The 20,183-nt window shown below is 45.0% G+C and overlaps 1 protein-coding gene across 1 annotated transcript; it reads right to left on the reverse strand.

Annotated features, from left to right (window-relative positions):
- Positions 1 to 277: 277 nt before the first annotated feature.
- On the reverse strand, positions 278 to 17,573 carry LRP11 (LDL receptor related protein 11). Its single transcript, XM_084515175.1, has 7 exons — positions 16,988 to 17,573; positions 12,168 to 12,331; positions 10,294 to 10,435; positions 8,127 to 8,252; positions 7,171 to 7,380; positions 1,998 to 2,099; positions 278 to 1,720 (listed from the first exon to the last, which is right to left on the reverse strand). The coding sequence occupies exons 1-7, from the start codon at positions 17,523 to 17,525 to the stop codon at positions 1,566 to 1,568; spliced, it is 1,437 nt and encodes a 478-aa protein (XP_084371301.1). The 5' UTR covers positions 17,526 to 17,573; the 3' UTR covers positions 278 to 1,565.
- Between the last annotated feature and the right edge of the window lie 2,610 nt (positions 17,574 to 20,183).

The following is a 20,183-nucleotide window of genomic DNA, read 5'->3' on the forward strand; positions in this document are numbered from 1 at the left end:
GGCCCTGGCAAGCAGCACTGCCAACCCAATTCACTCCTGCTTGATGCACAGCTTGAGTCCTGCTCTTGAGACAGGTGATGATGGGTGAAGATGGGAGATATGGCCCTCTTCTCGGTCCTCCTGCAACAAAACGTCTCTACACCTCCCCCCACCGTGCACATCCCACCTTCTTCTAAGGCCCTTTTGTGGTGCCTATTTTATATGCTCCTATCTATCTGTTGGGAGGAATGTTACCCAGAATTTATCTGGTAGCTGAAGATAAATGCAATGCAGGAGATGTAAGAATAAAATAGGTTTATTAGAGCTATTTTACATAAATTAAACGAGACCAAGCAACTCAAAGAGCTATCTGTTTATCATGGCAAGGTTCTTGTAGACTTGGAGTTACTGAAGTACAAAAGACGACATACAAAAAGATGCATGCCTCACCTGCCTCTGCTTTTATTGGGACCCATGATGAATGCGACATCCTCGGACGGTCAAACGAGATAGACGGCACGGTGTCGGTACGTAGGTATATATAACATGTACTGTACACGATTTACTGTTAACACACCTGAAGTTCACTCACACATATCAATTACTTGCTCTAATTCTAGGAGAATTTTGCTGGGGTGGGGACACGTCGCTGAAGGTTTCAAGCTTAGCAGGGAGCTAGGAGTTCACCAGCACAGCCCTCAGGCTCCGGGGAAGAAGGGGTGGGGTTCAGCCGCTCTGCTGGAGGCGGCAGTCGCGCTGACCGTGCCTGGTTGGCTACCACTAACTTTGGTTTTCACCCCGAAGGAACTCCCAACACCACAAACCCGGCCACTGCTAGCAAAGCTGGGGCTGGTGTCAGAGCAGAGCTGCAGCCCGCTGCTCTTTTGCAAGGTGGAGTGCGTGGAGCTGGGGTGGAGAAGGCTCAACAAGCCACGAGCTCCGGGGAGATGCAGCTCCGGGATCGCACCCAACAGCTGTTGGACACTGCCAAGTCCAAACTGCTTCTCTACTCATGTTTTCACTTTAGTGAGCGTGGCTCTGTTAGCTGCAGAGAGGTTTAAACTACGAATGAAAAATACAATCTGTTCCTTAAATCCCAAATTTCGTTACAAAAGCTGGTGCTTGGATGGCGATTGCTTTTAATTAACAAAGCAAAACAAAATTCTTTCATGAAACCGCTCCCTGTGAGTCAGGTAAGCGCGTCCCCATACCCAGCGTGGAGCAGCAGGGCAGGGACGAGCTGCCCTCTATGCCCCGGGCAGCGCCATGGGGACCTGCTGCCTTGGCTGCCCCAGCACAGGGCCCTGGGGCCCGGCTGCTGCGGGGAGAGTGAGGGCACCCCCACGGCCCCGGGGGGGTCTCCACCTGGCGGCGTCTTCTACAGAGTCTGCTGGAGCCTGAAGGCTTCTGAGCTTCTGACCGTGGGCATCCACCCACATCTTTACTTCTTCAAAGGGGGAGAACGCGTTCCTCACCTTGGAGGCTTCTACATTTGAAACTTAACTAAAGACTTTGGTCCTTTTTTAGAGGCAGAGGTACATGGACACAGGAGAAAGGGGAGAAAACGACAGACCTAGATCTGATTTTCAGAGATACATCCCGTTGATGAGGTAATCAGACTCTTCAGATGTAATGGGTCGAGCTTTTTTAAGCTTCTGTCTCACTAAATGCAGTCTGCAAGCAACCATAAGCAGCAGTAATGCCGTGATGGCCAAGCCTAAGGCCAAAGGCAGTACAGCACCTGCAGAGAGATTAAGACAGATTATGCTTTATTTAATGCAGTGGGAAAACAGTAGAGAAAACCTCAAAATTCTCTTTAAAAACACAGCTGCTCTATCAGCTGGGTGCTAATATTTGGAGAAACTCACACTGAGAAATTAAACTGTGTGATCACGTGCTGAGAGTGGGTCAGAACATGGAAGCACACTGCTCAGTCCCTGACAGCAGCATCTGGGTCTGTGTCACCTGACTGAAAAACTCCAACGTAACTCAAAACGAATTCACGCAGTCAGTCTTACCTGTTTCTGGGACTGGGTGACCACCTCCAAGCTGATCTCTCTTTGGCACAGTTATGCCATTTCCATCTTTATCATCTGTTTTTTTCCCTGAGGAACTGTTATCTGCAGAAAACAAAGCAAGACAAATGAATATTGCAGTTGAGCAACTCAGGAAGTCTTATCCACAGGATACTAAAATCAAATAACATGAAAGCATTTGAATTTAGAAAAAAAAAAAAAAGAAAAAAAAAAACAGTTTAAAAACTGCTGATTCTTATCATGTAATTTATTTATTTTTTTTAAATAATGTGAAACTCATACTAAAATATAAATTCATTTTTTTCATCACAAACCGCAGTGCATCTCAACCAAACCCATGTGGGGTCACTTTCCACTGAAAAAAAAAGATATAATTTCTCTCTTAAAGCTTTCCTAACAGGCTATACACCAATACGAGCTAAAGCATTACTGAAGCAGTTACATATAGCTGAAAATGAGGCCATTTCAAGTCATGTTATCTCCATCCTTATGGTTTGTAAAGCAGGAGGTGCATGGTTTGACTGCTCAAGCTCCCTTAATTTTGCCTAATATCTGACACATACAAAAGCAGAACCTAGTACTTGGAAGACATGAAAATACGTGGGGAAAATGTTTGAAAAACGGTAACTTAGGCACTTCAGCTGTGTGTGGTAGAGGAGGTGCAACAGAGCACTGTTTGTAACAACACAAGAGGAGAGCGCACACGCTTTGCTGCCCAGAAGTGTTCACCCTGGGAGTGCAGATGACTGCAGTTTTACTTCACAAGAGCAAAGAGTAATGCAGCTGGGACTCCTTCCTCCTGCCCTCACACCGGAGTCCTGCACTGATAGCTATGGGACCACTTAATGCAAGACTGACAGCTAAATGCAATGCCTTCACGATAATCAGTTCACCCCACTGGTGCTGCTTTGACTCGGAGTACTAAGCTCGCCTGCAAGATTTTGTCAGGTAACTCTAGAGAGGTGGAGAAAAGAGAATTTTTTCCCTGAGGTGATGTAACTTTGATAAATTTGGGCTTCTTGCCTGCCTAGTAATAATTTTAACAATATTAGACTAAAGCGTGTTATGTGGGCTTGGTTTTATTTTGACTCTCTCTTCATTTTCTATTCTGTGCCTAGGAATTGCAATTTATAGCCCTTTCTGGTTACCCTACATCTCAGCTCTGAGCCGTAGCTACTGCTGGGGATGCCTCCACAGTGAGAACATGACTAAGGCTTGGGCACTCAGTCAAACGTTGTAATCCCATCCCCGAGCAGTGCTGCCGAACAGCTGGTGCGGCACAGACCCTGTGCCAGGGCAATGCAAAGCTGTTACGGTGATTTGTACGTTCCAGTTTGCTGCGCCGGGAGGTGAAAGCCTTCCGACTGCTTAGGAATGCCACCTGGCTACAGCACTGTGGCTCCTCAGATGGCTACTCGTGCTTAGGAACTAGCCCATCGCTCACCCCGGTGTGCTCTGCTGCCACTGTGTTTTTGTTGTATTCATCTACAAGAGCAGCAGTGCCAGAGTATGCATTTTGGCTGGAGAACACCCCTGGAAATGATGCCAGGGCATACTGGAGGCAGGCAGGCAGAAGTGCTGCGCTGGCCTTTGCAGGAGATGCAGTCTGGGTTACCTCGCTCTGCCGTTATGTCTGCAAGGGGAAAGGACTCCTTCACTGACACTGAGTTCCTCCTCCTGCACCCACTCCCAGCTACAGAAGAAAACATTTCATCTTCGAGCTTGGACAGAAGGAAATCACGAGGCTGTTACAAAAGACTCCGTGTACGGAGCCCCCAGGGTGGTCTGCAAGCTGGACCTGGTGCTCCCCTGGAGTCACGCTGCTGTAGAGAAACCCCACTGCAAAGGCAGAACAAAGCTCACCCACTGTCCACAATTACTTTTTTATTTTATTTTACTGTTAGGCCAGGTAGAAGTTTCCAACAGCCTGCGCCTTGAATGTGCACATGTTCACATTTTTATATTTAAGCATAAATCCGTAAAAAGCCTGTATCAAATCAAAGCCAAATTCGAGAGGCTACTGGAGTAAAGAAACAGGCTCAGGGAAATTGGGAACAGATAATTATTATAATTATTAGGAGAATATGGGGTTCTGGGATAGATTTCCCTTGGTATTACCCTCACAGATGTATTGTACCCCTGCTGCAAAGAGCTATCCAACAGCCCGAATGCCACAGCCCATCCCAGCTCGTTTTACAAACGAGAAAAGACAAACATGGTATGCCTTGACACAGAGATCTTCATTCTTACAGACAAAAGGTGGAAGGGTCTTTACTGGTGTTGTAACCAGCACTGTAATTCAAACAGATGTAGGAAAAGAAGCAAATGCCAACAAAGTAAGAGAGATGTAGGCCTGAAATGAGCTCCCCCCAGTGGAGGGAGTGCTGGAACCTGTGCTGGCCCTGCAAAGCCACATCCCTTAACATGCATCTTAACTAGACAGCTTCTCACCTCTGACATTACAAGCATTAAAGCTCATTTATGAGTCTGATTTACAGCTGTCTATTAGGAGCCTAGATACTTGGAAAGTCAGCTGTAAGCCAACAAGCAATACGACTGTCCTGTCCACCAAGACCTTTACAACGGGACTTGGAGGCTCAGGATCTGCCTCGGTACCAGCGCAGGGTCTGGCATCTGTCTCAGGAAAGCACAGATCCCGGGACAGGATTTCAGCCACTGCAATGGCTGAACCTCTGAGGCTGCTGCTGTCATTTCTGTTCAGTGCTGCTTACCTCCCCTCAGCATTTGCGCAGCAGTCCCTGCTCTCCTGAACACTCTTCCAGGTGTGCTGCTCAGAGCTGCTCGTTTCTGTCTCCCCTAACAAAGTCATTCTCTTTCCAGCAGTGGGTCTGGCAACGCTACCAAGTGAGGCAGGGGCACCTAAGAGTGTGTGTGAGCACAGTGGCTGCCTTACTGGATTGTCTTACTGGAACTGGAGGAAGGACCAGCAGTCAGGATGCCCAGGGGAGTGCTCTCACCTCTAAGAAAGGATTTTGTCCTCTTCTTTCTTCTCACATTGCTCTAAACCAAGTCAATCATCCTAGCAGGGAGCTGGCAAGTCCCATCTACTTCTCCCTTTGTCTGGACCAGTTATCCAAGATAAACCACGTGCACGTGCACACAGAGTAGAAGTCATTGCATTTTTGTAGCACCTAACTAGTAAATTTGGTCTGTGATCTCCTTGAGATGACAGTGATGGACAGAAACTTAATTCACTGCATCAGGGTGCATTTTTAGGAATGGGTTAGATGTCTGGCTCAGGTCCCTAGTGGCTGTGATGCCTGCCAGTGGGGCAGGACTTGAACTTCTTTGGATCTCTGTGTATCATTAATGTACAGCGTGTGACCTCTATGGATTTTAAATCTCTCCATAAGGAAACAGAAACTCATGGAGATTTTGGCAGCTGCCCATCAGGCCCAGGTACCTAGTGCCTCTTCATGTCCCACCACATGCACCCTCTTTGGAACTGATCCGTAGGCTATTTAAAAACTTGCTGAACTGTTTGCTGCTTTTCTGGTTAGAACTATTGTGTTACTGGCTCCTTCTTTTCTACAAGTAAATCCTTACGTATCATTCAACTGAAATTAAATTCTGGCTGAGCCTTGTCAAAAGCATTAAAGACAGACACGGTCAGCTGGAAATCTTGCTTGTTTAAAACAACAGATTTTGGTATTTTGGTTCTGGTACTATACTTATCACCGAAGCCCCATCATTTTTTTAAAGTTTCATAATATTTTTTTTCTTTTGCTGTTTACCTGCTGGGTAAAAGACTACTTTAAGAGCAAAAACAGTGCAAGCAAGTCACCGTGCAGGAGGGTAAACACTGAAAGTGACTACACAGAGGAGCCACTCTTCCACACACTTCCAATTATAATTAATTATAGGTGGCCAAGCTTGGTGACCTCAATTCTGGTTTTACTTCTGGATTCACAAGCCCAATGGCTTTTAAGACACAGCAGCTGACTTTCCACTGGAGTTTGCAATGGCCTTTGGCAACCTGATCTGTAGTTTGGGTAGCCCTGTATCAGGTGTTGCTCAGAACTATGATGCCAAATGGGTTTGGGGCAGACTGCAGAGTTTTAACTCATTCCAATAAGGAACACCAAGTTCTTTTACACTGACAGAAAAGGGGGAAACATGTGAGACAAGATTTTGCTGCAAGTTTCTACTTATTCACTGAGGGAGTGAAATTCTTGAAGATCATTGTTTCACTCCCTTTGTGGCCTCCACAATTGAAATACAAGAATCTGAAGTGTGAACTAGGGAAGTATTCTTTACGAGAGTCAATAGCAAAGGGCACTGAGCACAGCTTTGTTGTAAGAAGAAAACAAAACTGTGTTTATAATTAGCTGCATCCTGGGGAGCAAGAATCAGTCTGAACTCTTAAGAAACAGAAGTAGGAGGTCTTGCACTCATTTTAGGCTCTGTGAAGTTTTGCTTTCATTCAGCTGCCATTTGCCATTTCAGGTCATTTTAATTCAGCAGCAGGAACCACCTTTGGCTGCCTTAAAAGGCACACCAATTTCACTGCAGCTTCTGGAGTTCTACCAAGGCAATGTTTGGTGACTGCTGCCTGTAACATCCCTACACACTGACTCACAACAGGCTTGCAGCCAGTACAGAGAATATGACAGGGACTTGGGATTGTTTGTTACTAAAGACTGAGCCTACTCTATAGCAATGAAAGACTTCTCCTGCTCTGAATATACAATTCAGAAAAAAGTGCCCATAATAACCAAGATACTACTTCAGGGAAGAAAAAAAGTCATCAATTAGCACTAGAAGATATGCAATTGGTTTCAGTCAATTTGAACAGCACGTTATGTTCTACTGAAGGTAAAACCTTGCAAATCTAAAGATTCCCATCTATCAGCTTACACAGATGAACCTGTTTCTATTTAGCTCACTGCATGCTTTGTTCCTTAGATTGCATTTTTTTCCTAGTGCTTCTACATGTTAACTTTCTCTTTGCAGCTGCTACGAACCAGAATTGACAATTACTAGTTGTAACTTACCTATTGCAGGCTTCTTTTGCATTTTTCTTACATTTGCAAAAGTTTACTTTTAGCCAGGCACCAAAAGACAGTTTAAGGTGAAAGACCTGTCTTCCTCGAGACAGGATGGTTTATTGAAACTGATGCTTTTCAGCTCTTACCTGGCACAAATCCACTGTTTTGTTTCTTTGGTCCCTGAGAAAGCGATTGGTTAGACATGTCTGCATCCAGTGGAAGGAGCGGCTGATTTCTGGCAGTGGCTTTCAGGGTGTTTTCTGCAGAGCTTTCATCTGTATTTTCAGTCAGTCCTACAGTCCTTTGCTGGGTAGTGCCAAAGGCTGCATGAGTCACTGTCTTCCGGCCTTGGCTGACTATGTTAACAGAAACAAAAATCAATTTTTATATAGGAAAGGAACAGGAATATTCTGATAGAAAACCCTGCAACATGAGCCTTCAGGTAGACTAACCAAGTTTGCCTGACTCAGACATACGATGAAATGTGAGTTCCACATACATTGCAAGCTACCGATCGCCCACTGCTCAGCTGCCGAGCTAGAGCATACCTAAAGTGAAACCCAGCAACTGAAATGTTAATGGGAGAGTGATTAGCCACTATGCCAATTCACCCTCTGATCATTTTTGTACACTTTGCTGAGCGTGGGCATATGTTGAGGGTAAATAATGAAAACTAAGAGTGCACTGGTGAATCAGCTGGTTGCTCTATACATCCAGATTTCCAGTGTTTCAGATTCAGGTAAGGTGCAGAGCTGCACTTTGAAGTGCACCTCTGAGCTGCCCTTTTAGATAAATACAGGAGTTCTTGTCTCCAGAATCACTACACAGGTAAAGAACTGATCTCGTAAATGTTGAGATCTGTAACTCAAAATCTGCTATTCAGGGACTTTTGATAGTTTTGATACACTTTGAAAAAAATTGAATAGATTTCTGAGCATCTCCTCAATGCTGATATGAAACATTCCCACATACCAACTAATGGCTCTACGCTGGGAGCAAGCTGCTTGTTGGCAGGAGAAGCCACAGAGGGGGGCATCATTTCCCTCTGGCTGCACAGTCTGCAGTTACTGTCACAATCTATGCTGTCCCACGGGGCACTTACGGTTCTGGCAGAAAGTCTCGTCGGAGCCGTCAGGGCACTGCTTCACGCCATCGCAAGCAAATGTGATGTCGATGCAGCAGCCATCATCACAGATGAACTGGTAGCGAGAGCAAACCCCGACACAGGCTATTGAGAAACAATTCCCGAATTACCAAAAAAGAAATAGGAACAGTAAATACTGAGTCAATGACTAAAATCTGCAGCAGCCAGGAAAATGCCAAACCACACTATGACAAGAAGGACCATGGACAAAGCTGAAGAAAGGCCAGGCCCAGCTACATGACATTATGTTGACAGAGAAGCTAATACAGCTAATCGTTGTTCCTTGCACCCTTATCGCTCTTCTGGAAACCTCTTTACTTCAAAACCACTCAACCTGGAAGCCCTACAGGCCATGCAGCACCCCTATAGTGCTTTAATCTCCACCAGCCTATGCTGAAATGAGATCTTTGCAGGGTTAGAAGACCTAGGACAATCCTGAAGAATATTTACATGAGATCTCTGTAGTTAGAGCTGCCTTTCTCCAGCATGTAATTCCTACTACATACTCATTCCGTGTTTCTGACAGTAAGTTATCTTACAGACACACCTATGGACTACATGGAATCTCTTATGGCATGTTTTCTGTAACCAAATTAAAATACTAAAAGAGTACTTGCCATTTATCCGCATGACCAACCCATCCATCCTGCCAGAGCAGGGCTGAGCACAAGGTCTTACAAGTGACCTTCATCAGAGAGAAGTGCCTGCTGCCTGCTTTAGTACTGAGATTCCTCTGGAAATGGAGGATATCCCTGGATGTTTCACAACTGCAATTATATTCTAAAAGCTTTCCTGAAACCCATTCTGACCTTGTAATTACCAAGTGTTTACATACGTGCTTTCCTCCTCCCACCAGCAGTGTATTTCACTGCTTGTAAAGCGCTATCAAATTCGCTGTTTGGGCACAGTTGTAAAAGCAAATCAATTTGCATAAGCAAATCACAGCCTTTGGTTGTCACCCTGTGAAGCACCAGAACAACAGTTTTTAAAGCTGAACAACACTAATGAAAGTATGGCAGGAACACAAGCGTATGTTTAAGCCCCCCAAAACTGTAGTTTGAAAATATATCTCATTAACTTCAGTCCTACTAATAGCACAGGTGCTGCAAGCATTAAGGCTCTGTGCTCTCGTTTAACCATGGCAGTAGCACTCGAACTGCAAACATACTTGGGGAGTGAGAAGAAGAAAAAAGGCAGCAAATCCTCTGCATGCTCCACCCAAGAGATACCACAGATGCCCACAGCAACAAATAAACAAACCTCTCTGTCTGCTTTAGCTGAATTAAACACTAATGAATACAATTCTACCATCTATTACTAGAACACAGCTATTATTAACAGACTCGTAAGTGGATTTATATAATGTCCATTTACTGCCACTGGGACAAACCTTTCACGTAGTGATATTGGACTGCTGCAGAGCAAGTTTTCACTGGGTCTGCTGAACACAGTAATTATGCCAGTTTACCCTTAACTTTGTGCCAAAACAGCAGATCTACATTAGCAGCTTGCTAATTACAGCATAATTACAGCCACAGACTTCTATCTTCCTTCCTACCTTTTATGCTTTTTCCGTGTTTCTTAAGCTCAGAGTTAAAAAATGATGGGTCAATTCCAGTTTTGGTTGCCACAGTAACGTAAGGTTTCACTGGTTAACAAACATTACACAGAAAGGCTTAAATGCATGAAAACCAGAAACCTTGCAGACTACAGATGCAGGCAATAATTTTATTAGTCTGTGAGTCATACATACTATTTACTGCTTTTACTTGGGTCTTCCCTGTACCACAATCTCTGTCCTGTTCCATGAGCCACCTGGCTACACAATGAACAATAATGGTGTCTGATACATACGGCAGTATTTTATTTCTCCAACCTTGCCTGCTTATTCACCACATGGGGATGAACATTTAAAAACTTTAGGTATTATTGCTCTAACAAATGTGGTATTTGCTTCCTCAAATTGGAACAGCAACTCAAAACTGAACGAGATTTTGTTATACAATGAAGATGGGAGAGATAATATGATGGAAACGGGAGTAAGACTTCTCTCTCCATCAAGCCCCTTGCTCTGAGCAGCGTACCCTGGGCATGACATGGCCACCGACTGCACTCAGCTTCTCACCTACTGCAGAATGAGCCATAGGGAGAACGGTCACAGAGACGTTATCCGAGCTCCGCTGACCAGCAGTGTCTGTCACGGTTAGCTGGAAAATATACGTGCCTTCCTGGAAGTGAGACAGCTTCAGTGTTCCTGGCTGTGGTACCTGATAGAAGACAAACAGAGAAAAAAGTCAGGCTGGTATAAAGGATCTGTCCGTAATTTCTAGGACTAGGTAGGTCATTTCTGCATGATGCCTTTCATACAGATTAGATGCTTCTCTTAAGAGAACTGGAATTTTCAATAAATATGTCAGTAGAGTCCTAGACCTAGCTTTATTACTAAATGTATTGATAAATTAATTTTTTCCTAACCTGAAATTTCTTTCCTTTTGTATTCTTCTTCCCTTGCATTTATCCAAATGCAGTGTTACCTAATCATTCTGTTGATTACCTCCTGATGATGAATGTGACACTTCAGAATTTTATTCTTTATTGTATCGCAGAACTAAATATGATCTCAGAAACATCTGCTGTTCTTCACCATGGCTACTGGGAGAGCAAATATGTAATTTAGAACTCATGAACCACAGAGTCCAACTCTCTTCTCAGTGCACATCCAGAGAAGCACCGCTGACTTCAGAATACACTGCTCTTCCTGACAACCTCTGTGTTTTTCTCTTTCTCTCTCTTCTGCCCTTAAGGATCCCTTAGTGTGCCTCCTTTGTTCCAAACTTTGGCTCGGACTAGACAGTAACTTTCCAGATAATCAGCATTAAAAAAACAAACAAACAAACCAGACCAACAATTGCCTACAACTGCCAGAGCTTTGCAGCTACAGCATGTGGATAGAAATCTGAGAAGCAAATTATCCTTAAGCTAATCAGTCACAATAGAAAAAAAAATTTCCACTGGCTTCCCTCTATGATATGATAAGACATCTTTATAGCAGTCTCTGCCCTCCTGTGCCTTCTGTTTATTTTTGATACGTACGTGCAATGCAACAGCTGCCTTTTATCTTAAATAAACACCATCTCATTTTCCCTTGCAGCTAAGGACTCATGTACAGTTTATTAAGAATAGATTACAAGAAATCCACTAACTTCAGGATAGCAACAAAAGCACTAAGGATAGCAAGTGCAGACTGTACAAATAATCACAATTATTAACTCTACTAAAAGTTAAACTACCATGGAAAACCATCAGTGTACATATCTGTGGGAGAAATCCCTGCTCATCTGAACACAATAAAAAGCATGAACCTGTGTCAGAATTGTTTTCATTTATCAAATATAAAGAAATCACCAACACAAATGTGAATTTTGCAGGTTTAAATAAAGAACTGGTCTCAAACTTATCGAGTGAATCTGAGTGAAAATAAACATCTGAACTTTAACAGTATCTAGCAACCACTCTTAAAGCACCACTCAAGACATTTCTATGCATTACACTTCTGTACTCCTTATGTACTCCTGTACTCCGTTGACCTTTTAATTTTCAAGCGGATAAAATACTAAATGAACAAACTCACAGTGGTCTTTGTTATAACAGTGTCAAATTGCAATGCAACCTCAAGTAATTCAGAGTTGGCTGACTGTAGTTTGAGTCCCCAGTGTTCCCTTAATACCATGGACTATGAACAGACTGTCAGTAGACTCTATGGGTTTGAGACATTCTTCCTTTCCATTTCTGCTGCTCTTACAGCAGTCACAAAGAAGGGTATGATGGAGAATCCCTCTTTTGATGGTCGATTTTAAATCACAGAATCACAGAATTGTAGGGGTTGGAAGGGAACTCGAAAGATCATCGGGTCCAACCTCCCTGCCAAAGCAGTTTCCTTAGAGCACGCTGCCCAGGGAGGCATCCAGACAGGTCTTAAATATCTCCAGTTCGAAGTACCTTCATTTCAACAGCTGAGTCGCCTTGGAGCAACGTCCATTCATACTGCACAATTCCATGGTCATCCGAACTTTCTCTACCATCCAAAAGCACCCAGTCGACAGGTGACTGCAGCACAACATCCTGTCCTGCCTTGCACAGGGGAGGCTCATCATATTCTTCTTCTTCAATAAAAAAAAAAAAAAAAAGAGAGGCTCAGTTATTTATCAGGGGGAATTGGGTGGTTATTTATATCAAGCAGATTTTTCTTGGTTAAGTTATTGATTCACAGCTGTGTGACTTCCTGAAAAAGAGAACAAACACTACTCAGCACTCAGTAGCTATATTCTTAAGTCTCAGGTAGGGACCATTCAGTTAACCACTTTAGCATGTCTGTAGCTGTTAGCTGAACGGGCTGTCAGATGCTGCTGGGATGCTGCTGCAGCCCAAACTCACACCATGTGATGAAAAACGAAAGCTCTTCAAAACTTAAGCTTCCACTAGCCAAAAGAACTTGTGTTACGAACTACAAGACAAATGGAGATAAGAATATATTGTTTCTGTTTGTTTGAAGGCTTAAAAATGCCAGAAGCACCATGTTCAATAGTGCATGTTTTAAATGAAGTAGTATCTACCTATGTTTTAACTCAGTTAACTGTTCAGTATTCAGAGCTGTCTCCAGGAAATAACTGCTACATTGCAAGCCTACTGCACAGGAAACCTCTCTGTGTACATGGATGTTTCTCTAATACAACACGACTGCTAGCATCAGTGTTGTGTTGTTTTTTTTTACTATGAGTTAAGGAAGTTTGATGTAAATATAAATTACATATACATTAATATGGCAGTCCCTGCACACCTTCTGCAGCACTCTGCCTAACTTCACACTCTTAGTCTCTTGTAATACACCCTTACGGGAGTGAAAACCTTGTTTAACGTAAGCTGAAGTCCTGGTGAAGTTGTGCTCAAGAACATCATGATATAAATGATCAGAAATGAGCACCAAGTTTTTAAATACCATTTTAAGTACCTAATTGAAGACATCTAATTTTTTTTTTCCAGACTGTTTGTAAGATTTGTGGCATTTTCTTTTATTCCAAACACAGTTGTTACTGAATAATGTTGTGAGTATTAAGTACTGTTGCCAATCAGAGCAGAAGTTTTTCAGGTGAGGCTAACAAAATGCATGGTACCTCAAGTGAAATGACCTGTGAGAAGTGATCTGCCCGGCATCGTTCAGGAAATGCAGTGGACAGAGACAGATAAAATCCAGTTCTGCAAGTGAGCATTTGACAGCTTTACCCACAAGAACGTATCTTTTTGTAGTTCCCTGCCCAGGTATCATTCATTCTCTGGGCATGGCACATCCCTGGCACTCTGAAGTGGCAGGGTGCTTTCTGCTCCTTGATCTCTGCTCTCCTTCTGCCCCCCTGCAAACATGCCACACAGCTCACTTCTTCTCCAAAGTGTACTGAGATGTACTGAAAATACAGGTTTGGTGCCTCAGTATTTGCAGGAGACATCTTCCTTCCTTCTTCACACAGCGGTCAGGGCATGCAGCGGGCTGAATGAAGAAGGTAGGTGCACAGAGCATTGATATGCAGCTCTGAAAAGCATCTCCTGAGCCTGTAACTTCCCTTGGTGTGGGTAGAGCTGCACGAGGTGCTTCCTGCCAGTGTCGGGAGCCTTCCTTTCATACACTCCCATCCCATTTCCAGAGCCTGCCGGAGGGCACAGAAGCCAACAGAGCAGTGGCACAGTTTCCAGCAGTGACCGCAGGACAGACCTGCTCTTTGCTGCTTTGCTCTAAGACACTCCTATGAAAGCGTCAGGGAAAGACAGATGAAACCAGACACAGCACATTCCAACACAAACGCCTTCACGTAGGGGAACGTACAAATAACTGAAAAAAGCATCTAATAATAGAAAGTATGAAACTGTTCCCACTGCTCCAGCTGGCACAGGAAGCTTTGCCGAGTGTGTGTACACAGAGTTCTCAAAGCCCAGGGTGTTTAAAAAGCACCATTTAGGTGCAAAAAAATACTGTTAATAAACACCATCATTGTGGTGCCAGGACAACTCTTATGGGGTAGGTAGGAACTATGTGCAGTCTTTACGTGGCTATTTACTTTACCCATCACTGCCAAAAAGAGGATAATGAGCTCGACTGACCAGGGTCTGAAACAGCACAGCCCGTTCTCCCCCTCTCAGCTCAGAAAGTGGTTGCACATCACCCATCTGCTTTAAACGACTTGACCAATTCCCTGCAGAAACTCCAGGGTAGAGGCGAGCCCCAGTTCCCCCGGACCATAAGCAATAAAGATGCTTTCTCCTCCTGGACTAACGTTACGCTGCAGCGGCCCGAGCTGTCCTGGCAGGAGCTGTGCTGGGGCAACGCACAGGCTCCTTCATGCCAAAACGCAGGATGAAGGCACAATGCCTTTGTAAGCTACCAGAACATTTTTGGAAAGGTAAATTGATGGCAAATCAACTAGTCTCTTACACTTGTAAAGAAAAACATGACCTGAGAGAGACATCTGGCATGGGAAGAGTCAGCCTCACGAGCTGAAGACTTCTTCCACGGCAAAGTTTTGAACAAGGGGATGTATTATCTTTACAGGGTGAAATAGCCCCACACATCGTCAATGCATGCTTCTAAGAAGTCAGTGTAAAAAAGAAAGGAAGCATACTTGGGGGTAATCTACAGCCACAGGGATAAAGGGCTGTCAGCCCCAGGTTAGTAGAAAAATCAAGCTCGTAAAGCATCTTTTAACTTCTGTTCCTAGCTTTTATTCAGATTGAATGTATGTAATATGAAACTGATACATCAGGACAACACTGAGATGCTGGGGCTGGCTGCTCGCTACAACATGGGCTATAACTTTATAAGCAACCCCTTTTTCTGAAGTGGGGACAACACGACAGGCTGCATTTGTTCTACTTCCTCCTCCATACAGGCTTGGCCCGCCAGCAATGAAGCTGCCAGCTAGTTGTCTGAATGAGGGCTTTGTTATAAAAGGTTATTTCACTACCAATGCCTCATTTTCTTCGGTATCGGTTTACCTTGATGTTGAATGGTCACTGCTCACCAGCAGCGTGCATCACAGATGGGATGTTACACATCTCTCATGAGGCATTCAAAGCCTTTCTCTTTCTATGTCAGGAATTTTGGATTTGCTGCACAAAGGCAAAAAGGATTTACCTCTTCTTTCAGTACAGCCACATGGGTTTCCACTGTTAAAGCTACACGAACTGCCTGAACGTGCCATGTGAATCAACAGTTGAGCCAGCAAAAATTGGGTGTAAAAAGAAAATAAAATCAGGGCTCTGATTTACCATGGAAAGGCCAGCTTCAAAAATTCACCACTCCACTGACTTTTCCAGTACACAGAGATGTACATGATCTGAAGGATACATCTCCCTCATTACCTGCTTCTAGAGCCAGATATGCAATTGTTTTTGGCTTACTGAAGATTCTTAACATAAACACAAACAGAATGCCCTAAGGTCACTGTTTACTAATGCTCAGAAGTATTTTGGAATTACAAGGACACCACCTTTATGGGTTGATGTTGGTGTAGGATTATCAAAGAGTAAACAATAGAAGACACAACACCACAGTACTCTGAAAGAAAAGAACAGGTAAAAGGTGATGCCCTCATATCATAAAATCTTGAAATGCAAAGCTATTTCCTAAACTTCCCAGATTTGATCATGTGGTGACATAAGGGACAAAGGGTCTATCCTCACTGCCCTATTACCCATTGTTGTCCAGATTAATTTTTCAATAAAATTCAAGAATGCAGAGGTAACATGACATCAGATGGCAAAATAATCTAATCTGATTTATCTTTCCTGGTTTATGTCACAGCTGACAGATGTTTGAATAAAAGTTCATTCTCCTTTGTGGCTCTGCTTCATCTCCAGCTTAATTGCATTAAGAAGTCATAATCTCCTGTTCCTGATACCACCCTCACCCACGAGGCAGACTTTTAAATAAACCCATCAGGACAGAGCAATTTGCAGATTAGAAACCTAAATTGCCTTGCTAACCCCGTGCTGATAGTCATGAAAGCTGCCAAAAAGGCAAAGCTTTGGAATTCAAGATTTCCAATAGGTGGATTATCACTTCAACGAGTGTGACCTTTATCGTGTCTGACTGCACTCTACACTAGGGTCAGATTTTAAGATTTTAATGGAACCGAGGCGGTTCAAAACGATGAAGGCCATCCAGAGATGTTTTCAAAGGTTTTCAGAGATACCTAATTCTCTGTGACTTTGATTTAAAAGCTAGTCTTATGCCTTCTATCTTGCAAGTGCACACATTGAGGGACATAAAAGAGAATTACCCAGAAGTTCCTACATTAACAATACCACAGACCTAGCAGTCGCCTGGCTGTAAATGTTGGGGTCATAGCTTGGGTCTCTGTGGCATCTTAGGCTTCCCTCATCTTCGATTCTACAAATTCCTTCTTCTAACTTTCTAGTTCATCTACCCAGGCACTTTGCGATAGTTACACACCTAAACTCTTCTACAAAGTGACCCCCTTGTACCCCCAGCAGCTCCCCACAGGCACTGCCATAACCTCGGCAGCGCTGGGGGGGGCTCAGCGTTGATGTCCCCCCTGCCGAGGGCACAAAGCAGAGGCTGCCCGGACACCCTGTTCCCAGCCACCCCGCACCTTGTGCTGCCAGGTGGTTCACGAATAAAGAGCCACGAGGCGCTGCAGACAGGCGGTGAGGATATATGCCCAGCAGCAGCGATGCAGCCGAGCCCTGAACCAGGACCCCCCCCCCGGCCGCGGCGGGGCAGCAAATGGCGGCCCCCGGAGCCATCTTACCGGCGCGCCGCCGGCTGTAGGTGCTGTAGCCGCGGTGCGGGGCGAAGCGGCAGACGGGCCGGCCGCGGTGGGTGCAGTTGAAGAGGTAGCAGCCCAGATCCGCTCCTCCTCCTCCTCCTGCTGCTGCTGCTGCTGCTGCTGCCCGCGGCCGCCCCGGCGCCTGCACCACGGCCAGCGTGCAGCGCGGCTCGGCGCAGCAGGCGTCCAGGCACTGCCGCCAGCCCGCCGCCCCGCCGGGCGCCCGCAGGAAGGTGGCGCCGGCCGCGATGGAGTCCTTGGTGCGGATGATGGAGTCGGGCCTGGCGGAGAAGCCGAAGCCGCCGCCGCCGCCGCAGCGCTCGCCCCCGGCCACCGCCGAGCCGGCGGCCGGCGGCGGGCCCGGCTCGTCCTGCTGCAGCTGCCGGCGGAACTCCTCCAGCAGCGACTCCACGCCCGAGAGCTGCGAGCGCAGCTCGGCCAGCGGCGCCGCGCAGCGCCCGCCCGGCAGCACGGCCCGGCCGCCCAGCGCCGCCAGCAGCAGCAGCACCAGCGCCGACATGGCCCCGCCGGCGGCCCACCAGGGCCCGGCTCCCCCCGCCGGCCCCGCCCGGCTGCCAGGCAGGCGCGGAGCCGCCGCGCTCAGCACCCGGCCGCACGAACAGCTCCGCCGGGAGGGGCCGCGGTGCGCGGCTCGGAGCACGGCCCGCCCACACAGCAGCAGCCACGGCTGCCGCCCCAACCAGTCCACCCGAGCACCCTGCTGCTCAGGGCCCTCAGGGGGTGCCCAGGACATTCAGAACCGTCTGGGTTGGAGGAGAGCTCCACCACCACCCGCTCCAACCCCTGACCTAACGCTAACAGTCCTCCACCAAACCATATCCCCAAGCTCTACATCGAAACGTCTTTTACAGACCGCCAGGGATGGTGACTCCACCACTTCCCTGGGCAGCCCGTTCCAGCCTCACAACCCTCTCGGTAAAGAAGTTCTTCCCAATATCCAACCATTTTATTTTTTTTCCTTGATTTTCTGTCAAATTTGGTTGAAACTGGTCAATGCATCCAAAAGTTATAAGGGAAGGAGGATGGAGCAGCTAGACAACAAGGTAACATAATCCATAGCATCTGACAACATAATGATAATATAATCATTTCATCTGAAAATCAAGCTAAAATATCATGATTTATTTATTTATTTATTTATTTATTTTAAATGGGAAAATTCTGGAGAGGTGATTAATCCGTTCACAGCAGAGATACTGACTGTGACACACCGGTTTGCCATCTGTGGCACTGTTTGCCGACTGCTCTGTCCTTATACTCTCTGATACTACTCATGCTGCCAGAGCGTAAAGCGTAATTAAAGCTCCCACAACTTAGGGATATGGTTTAGTGGGGACTGCTAGCGTTAGGTCAGAGGTTGGACTCGATGATCTTGAGGTCTCTTCCAACCTAGAAATTCTGTGAAATTCTGTGAAATAATATGGTGCCTGTAGTTGGCAGAAGTAACCAAATGCGCAAGGTTGTAATTGCTTGTCCCATCCTCATAGTCACCCAAGGGCTCCTCTGTTGGAGCAGAAGCTCCTGGCTCTCAGCTGGCACACAACTGGTGCTGATTAGTGGGGACCTATTTACAGGGCAGAGAGGGTGGCTCATGCCACCACCCTTAGCACGTCCAGTTGTGCCAAAAAGATAGTTTCCAGCTGTCAGTGATGGCAGCACTTCTGAAGTGGCTGGTTGTCTTCTGCAGAGGGGTCAGAGCTCCCTTCTTGCAGAAGACACTGAGGGAAATGCTTGCTTTCAATCACTTCATAACGAGGAAGCCATGGTTGGAAGGTGTCTGTAAGGAGCAAGTGGACTCTTCTAGTAGCTGGGTTAAGGATGACATGCTCAAATTTGTACTTAGAAGTGTTGAGGCCAAGCTCAGAGTAGAACCTTGAACAAGCACATGCAAGTGCAGCAGGTTTTCCGTGGGTATGTTACAACAGAACTTGTTTTGTTGCCTGATTTCCTTGGATCAGAATGTGTGGCTGATACTACTTTTGCCTTTTGAGAAAGATGACATTCATAGTTATTCCGTGCTTTGTTCAGAAGGTGGCAGCAGCTTATTACTTATATAAACCAGGTTGCTTCTAGACCTTAATGTCTGCCTAAGTGTAAATAAATAAATACATTTAATTTCATATTTCTATACTGGTTCATTGTTGTGAGTGCCTTAGATTTTCATTAGGCTGTGGGGTTGCAAATCTAAATTAATTTTTAGTGTATTTAGTAGTACTTAAGGTATTTTATTCCTGCCTACCACAGAAGGGAAATTTTGGGGTGGTTTGGTTTTCAAGCAGAGGGCATTAGAGATTTATGAGGATGTTTGTTGGGTTTTATTTCTTTTTCCCTTTCCAAAGGATACACACCTGAACCACAGTTTATTGTCCATGCACATAATAAGAACACGGGATAAGTAAAGCGAATGCTAGCTTTGTTTTCCAAAAGTGGTGATTAGACAGCACGTATATTGTTTACATCTGAACAATACCTGATAGAGTAATACAGGATTTCAGAATTCATGAATATTCATGCTTCCAAACCATCTGTTGATTAGTTTTAATCTCTATTCATATTCAGAATTCATAAATCACTGGAACTATGTGAGTAAGATATGAGTGCATCTCTCTTTTTCTTCCTTTAGATGTATTTTTTCCAAAGTAAGAGAAGAACAGGGAGGAAGAAAAGTCAGGGGACAGAAAGGTAATGGAGTAGGATAGAAAGAAATGGAGAAAGTAGAGAGGGTGCAAAAAGAAAAGGCAAAATTTCATCCAGGCTTCCCCATCTGAATTGCTTTTTTTATGGACTGGCGGTTTCCTTTTTGTTGGAATATGTGCTCAAAAAAAAAAGAAAAATATGTCTTCATTTTTATGTGATGTCTTCCAGATGCGCCGTAAACAATAAACACTTAATGCAAATATTATCTGCAGAAAATGTGTCATCAGCATGATGCTGCCATTAAACACATTTTCTCTATTTCAGTTTGCTTGTGAGAATCTGTCAAGTAAACATCCATGATAGATACAAATCTGCTTGGATGCTGGAGTGGACTGCTGACTGACAGCTGAATTTGAACAATTTGCCCACGAATGAATTGAAGTGATAACCTTTTCTTTGCAGTGTGGAGGTTCAGGTTTCTGACTGTGTGAGTGAGAGCTGAGGCGTTCAGCAGAAATTA

Source organism: Aythya ferina (assembly GCF_964211825.1).
Source record: "Aythya ferina genome assembly, chromosome: 3".
Lineage (NCBI taxonomy): Eukaryota > Metazoa > Chordata > Aves > Anseriformes > Anatidae > Aythya > Aythya ferina.

Excerpts from the sequence above, each read along its gene's own strand:
- LRP11 (XM_084515175.1), bottom strand. The coding sequence starts at position 17,525 with ATGTCGGCGCTGGTGCTGCTGCTGCTGGCGGCGCTGGGCGGCCGGGCC. Across the intron at positions 8,253-10,293 it reads TATGGCTCATTCTGCAGTAG|CCTGTGTCGGGGTTTGCTCT; the intron begins GTGAGAAGCTGA and ends GTTTCTCAATAG. Across the intron at positions 7,381-8,126 it reads CGAGACTTTCTGCCAGAACC|TCAGCCAAGGCCGGAAGACA; the intron begins GTAAGTGCCCCG and ends CTGTTAACATAG.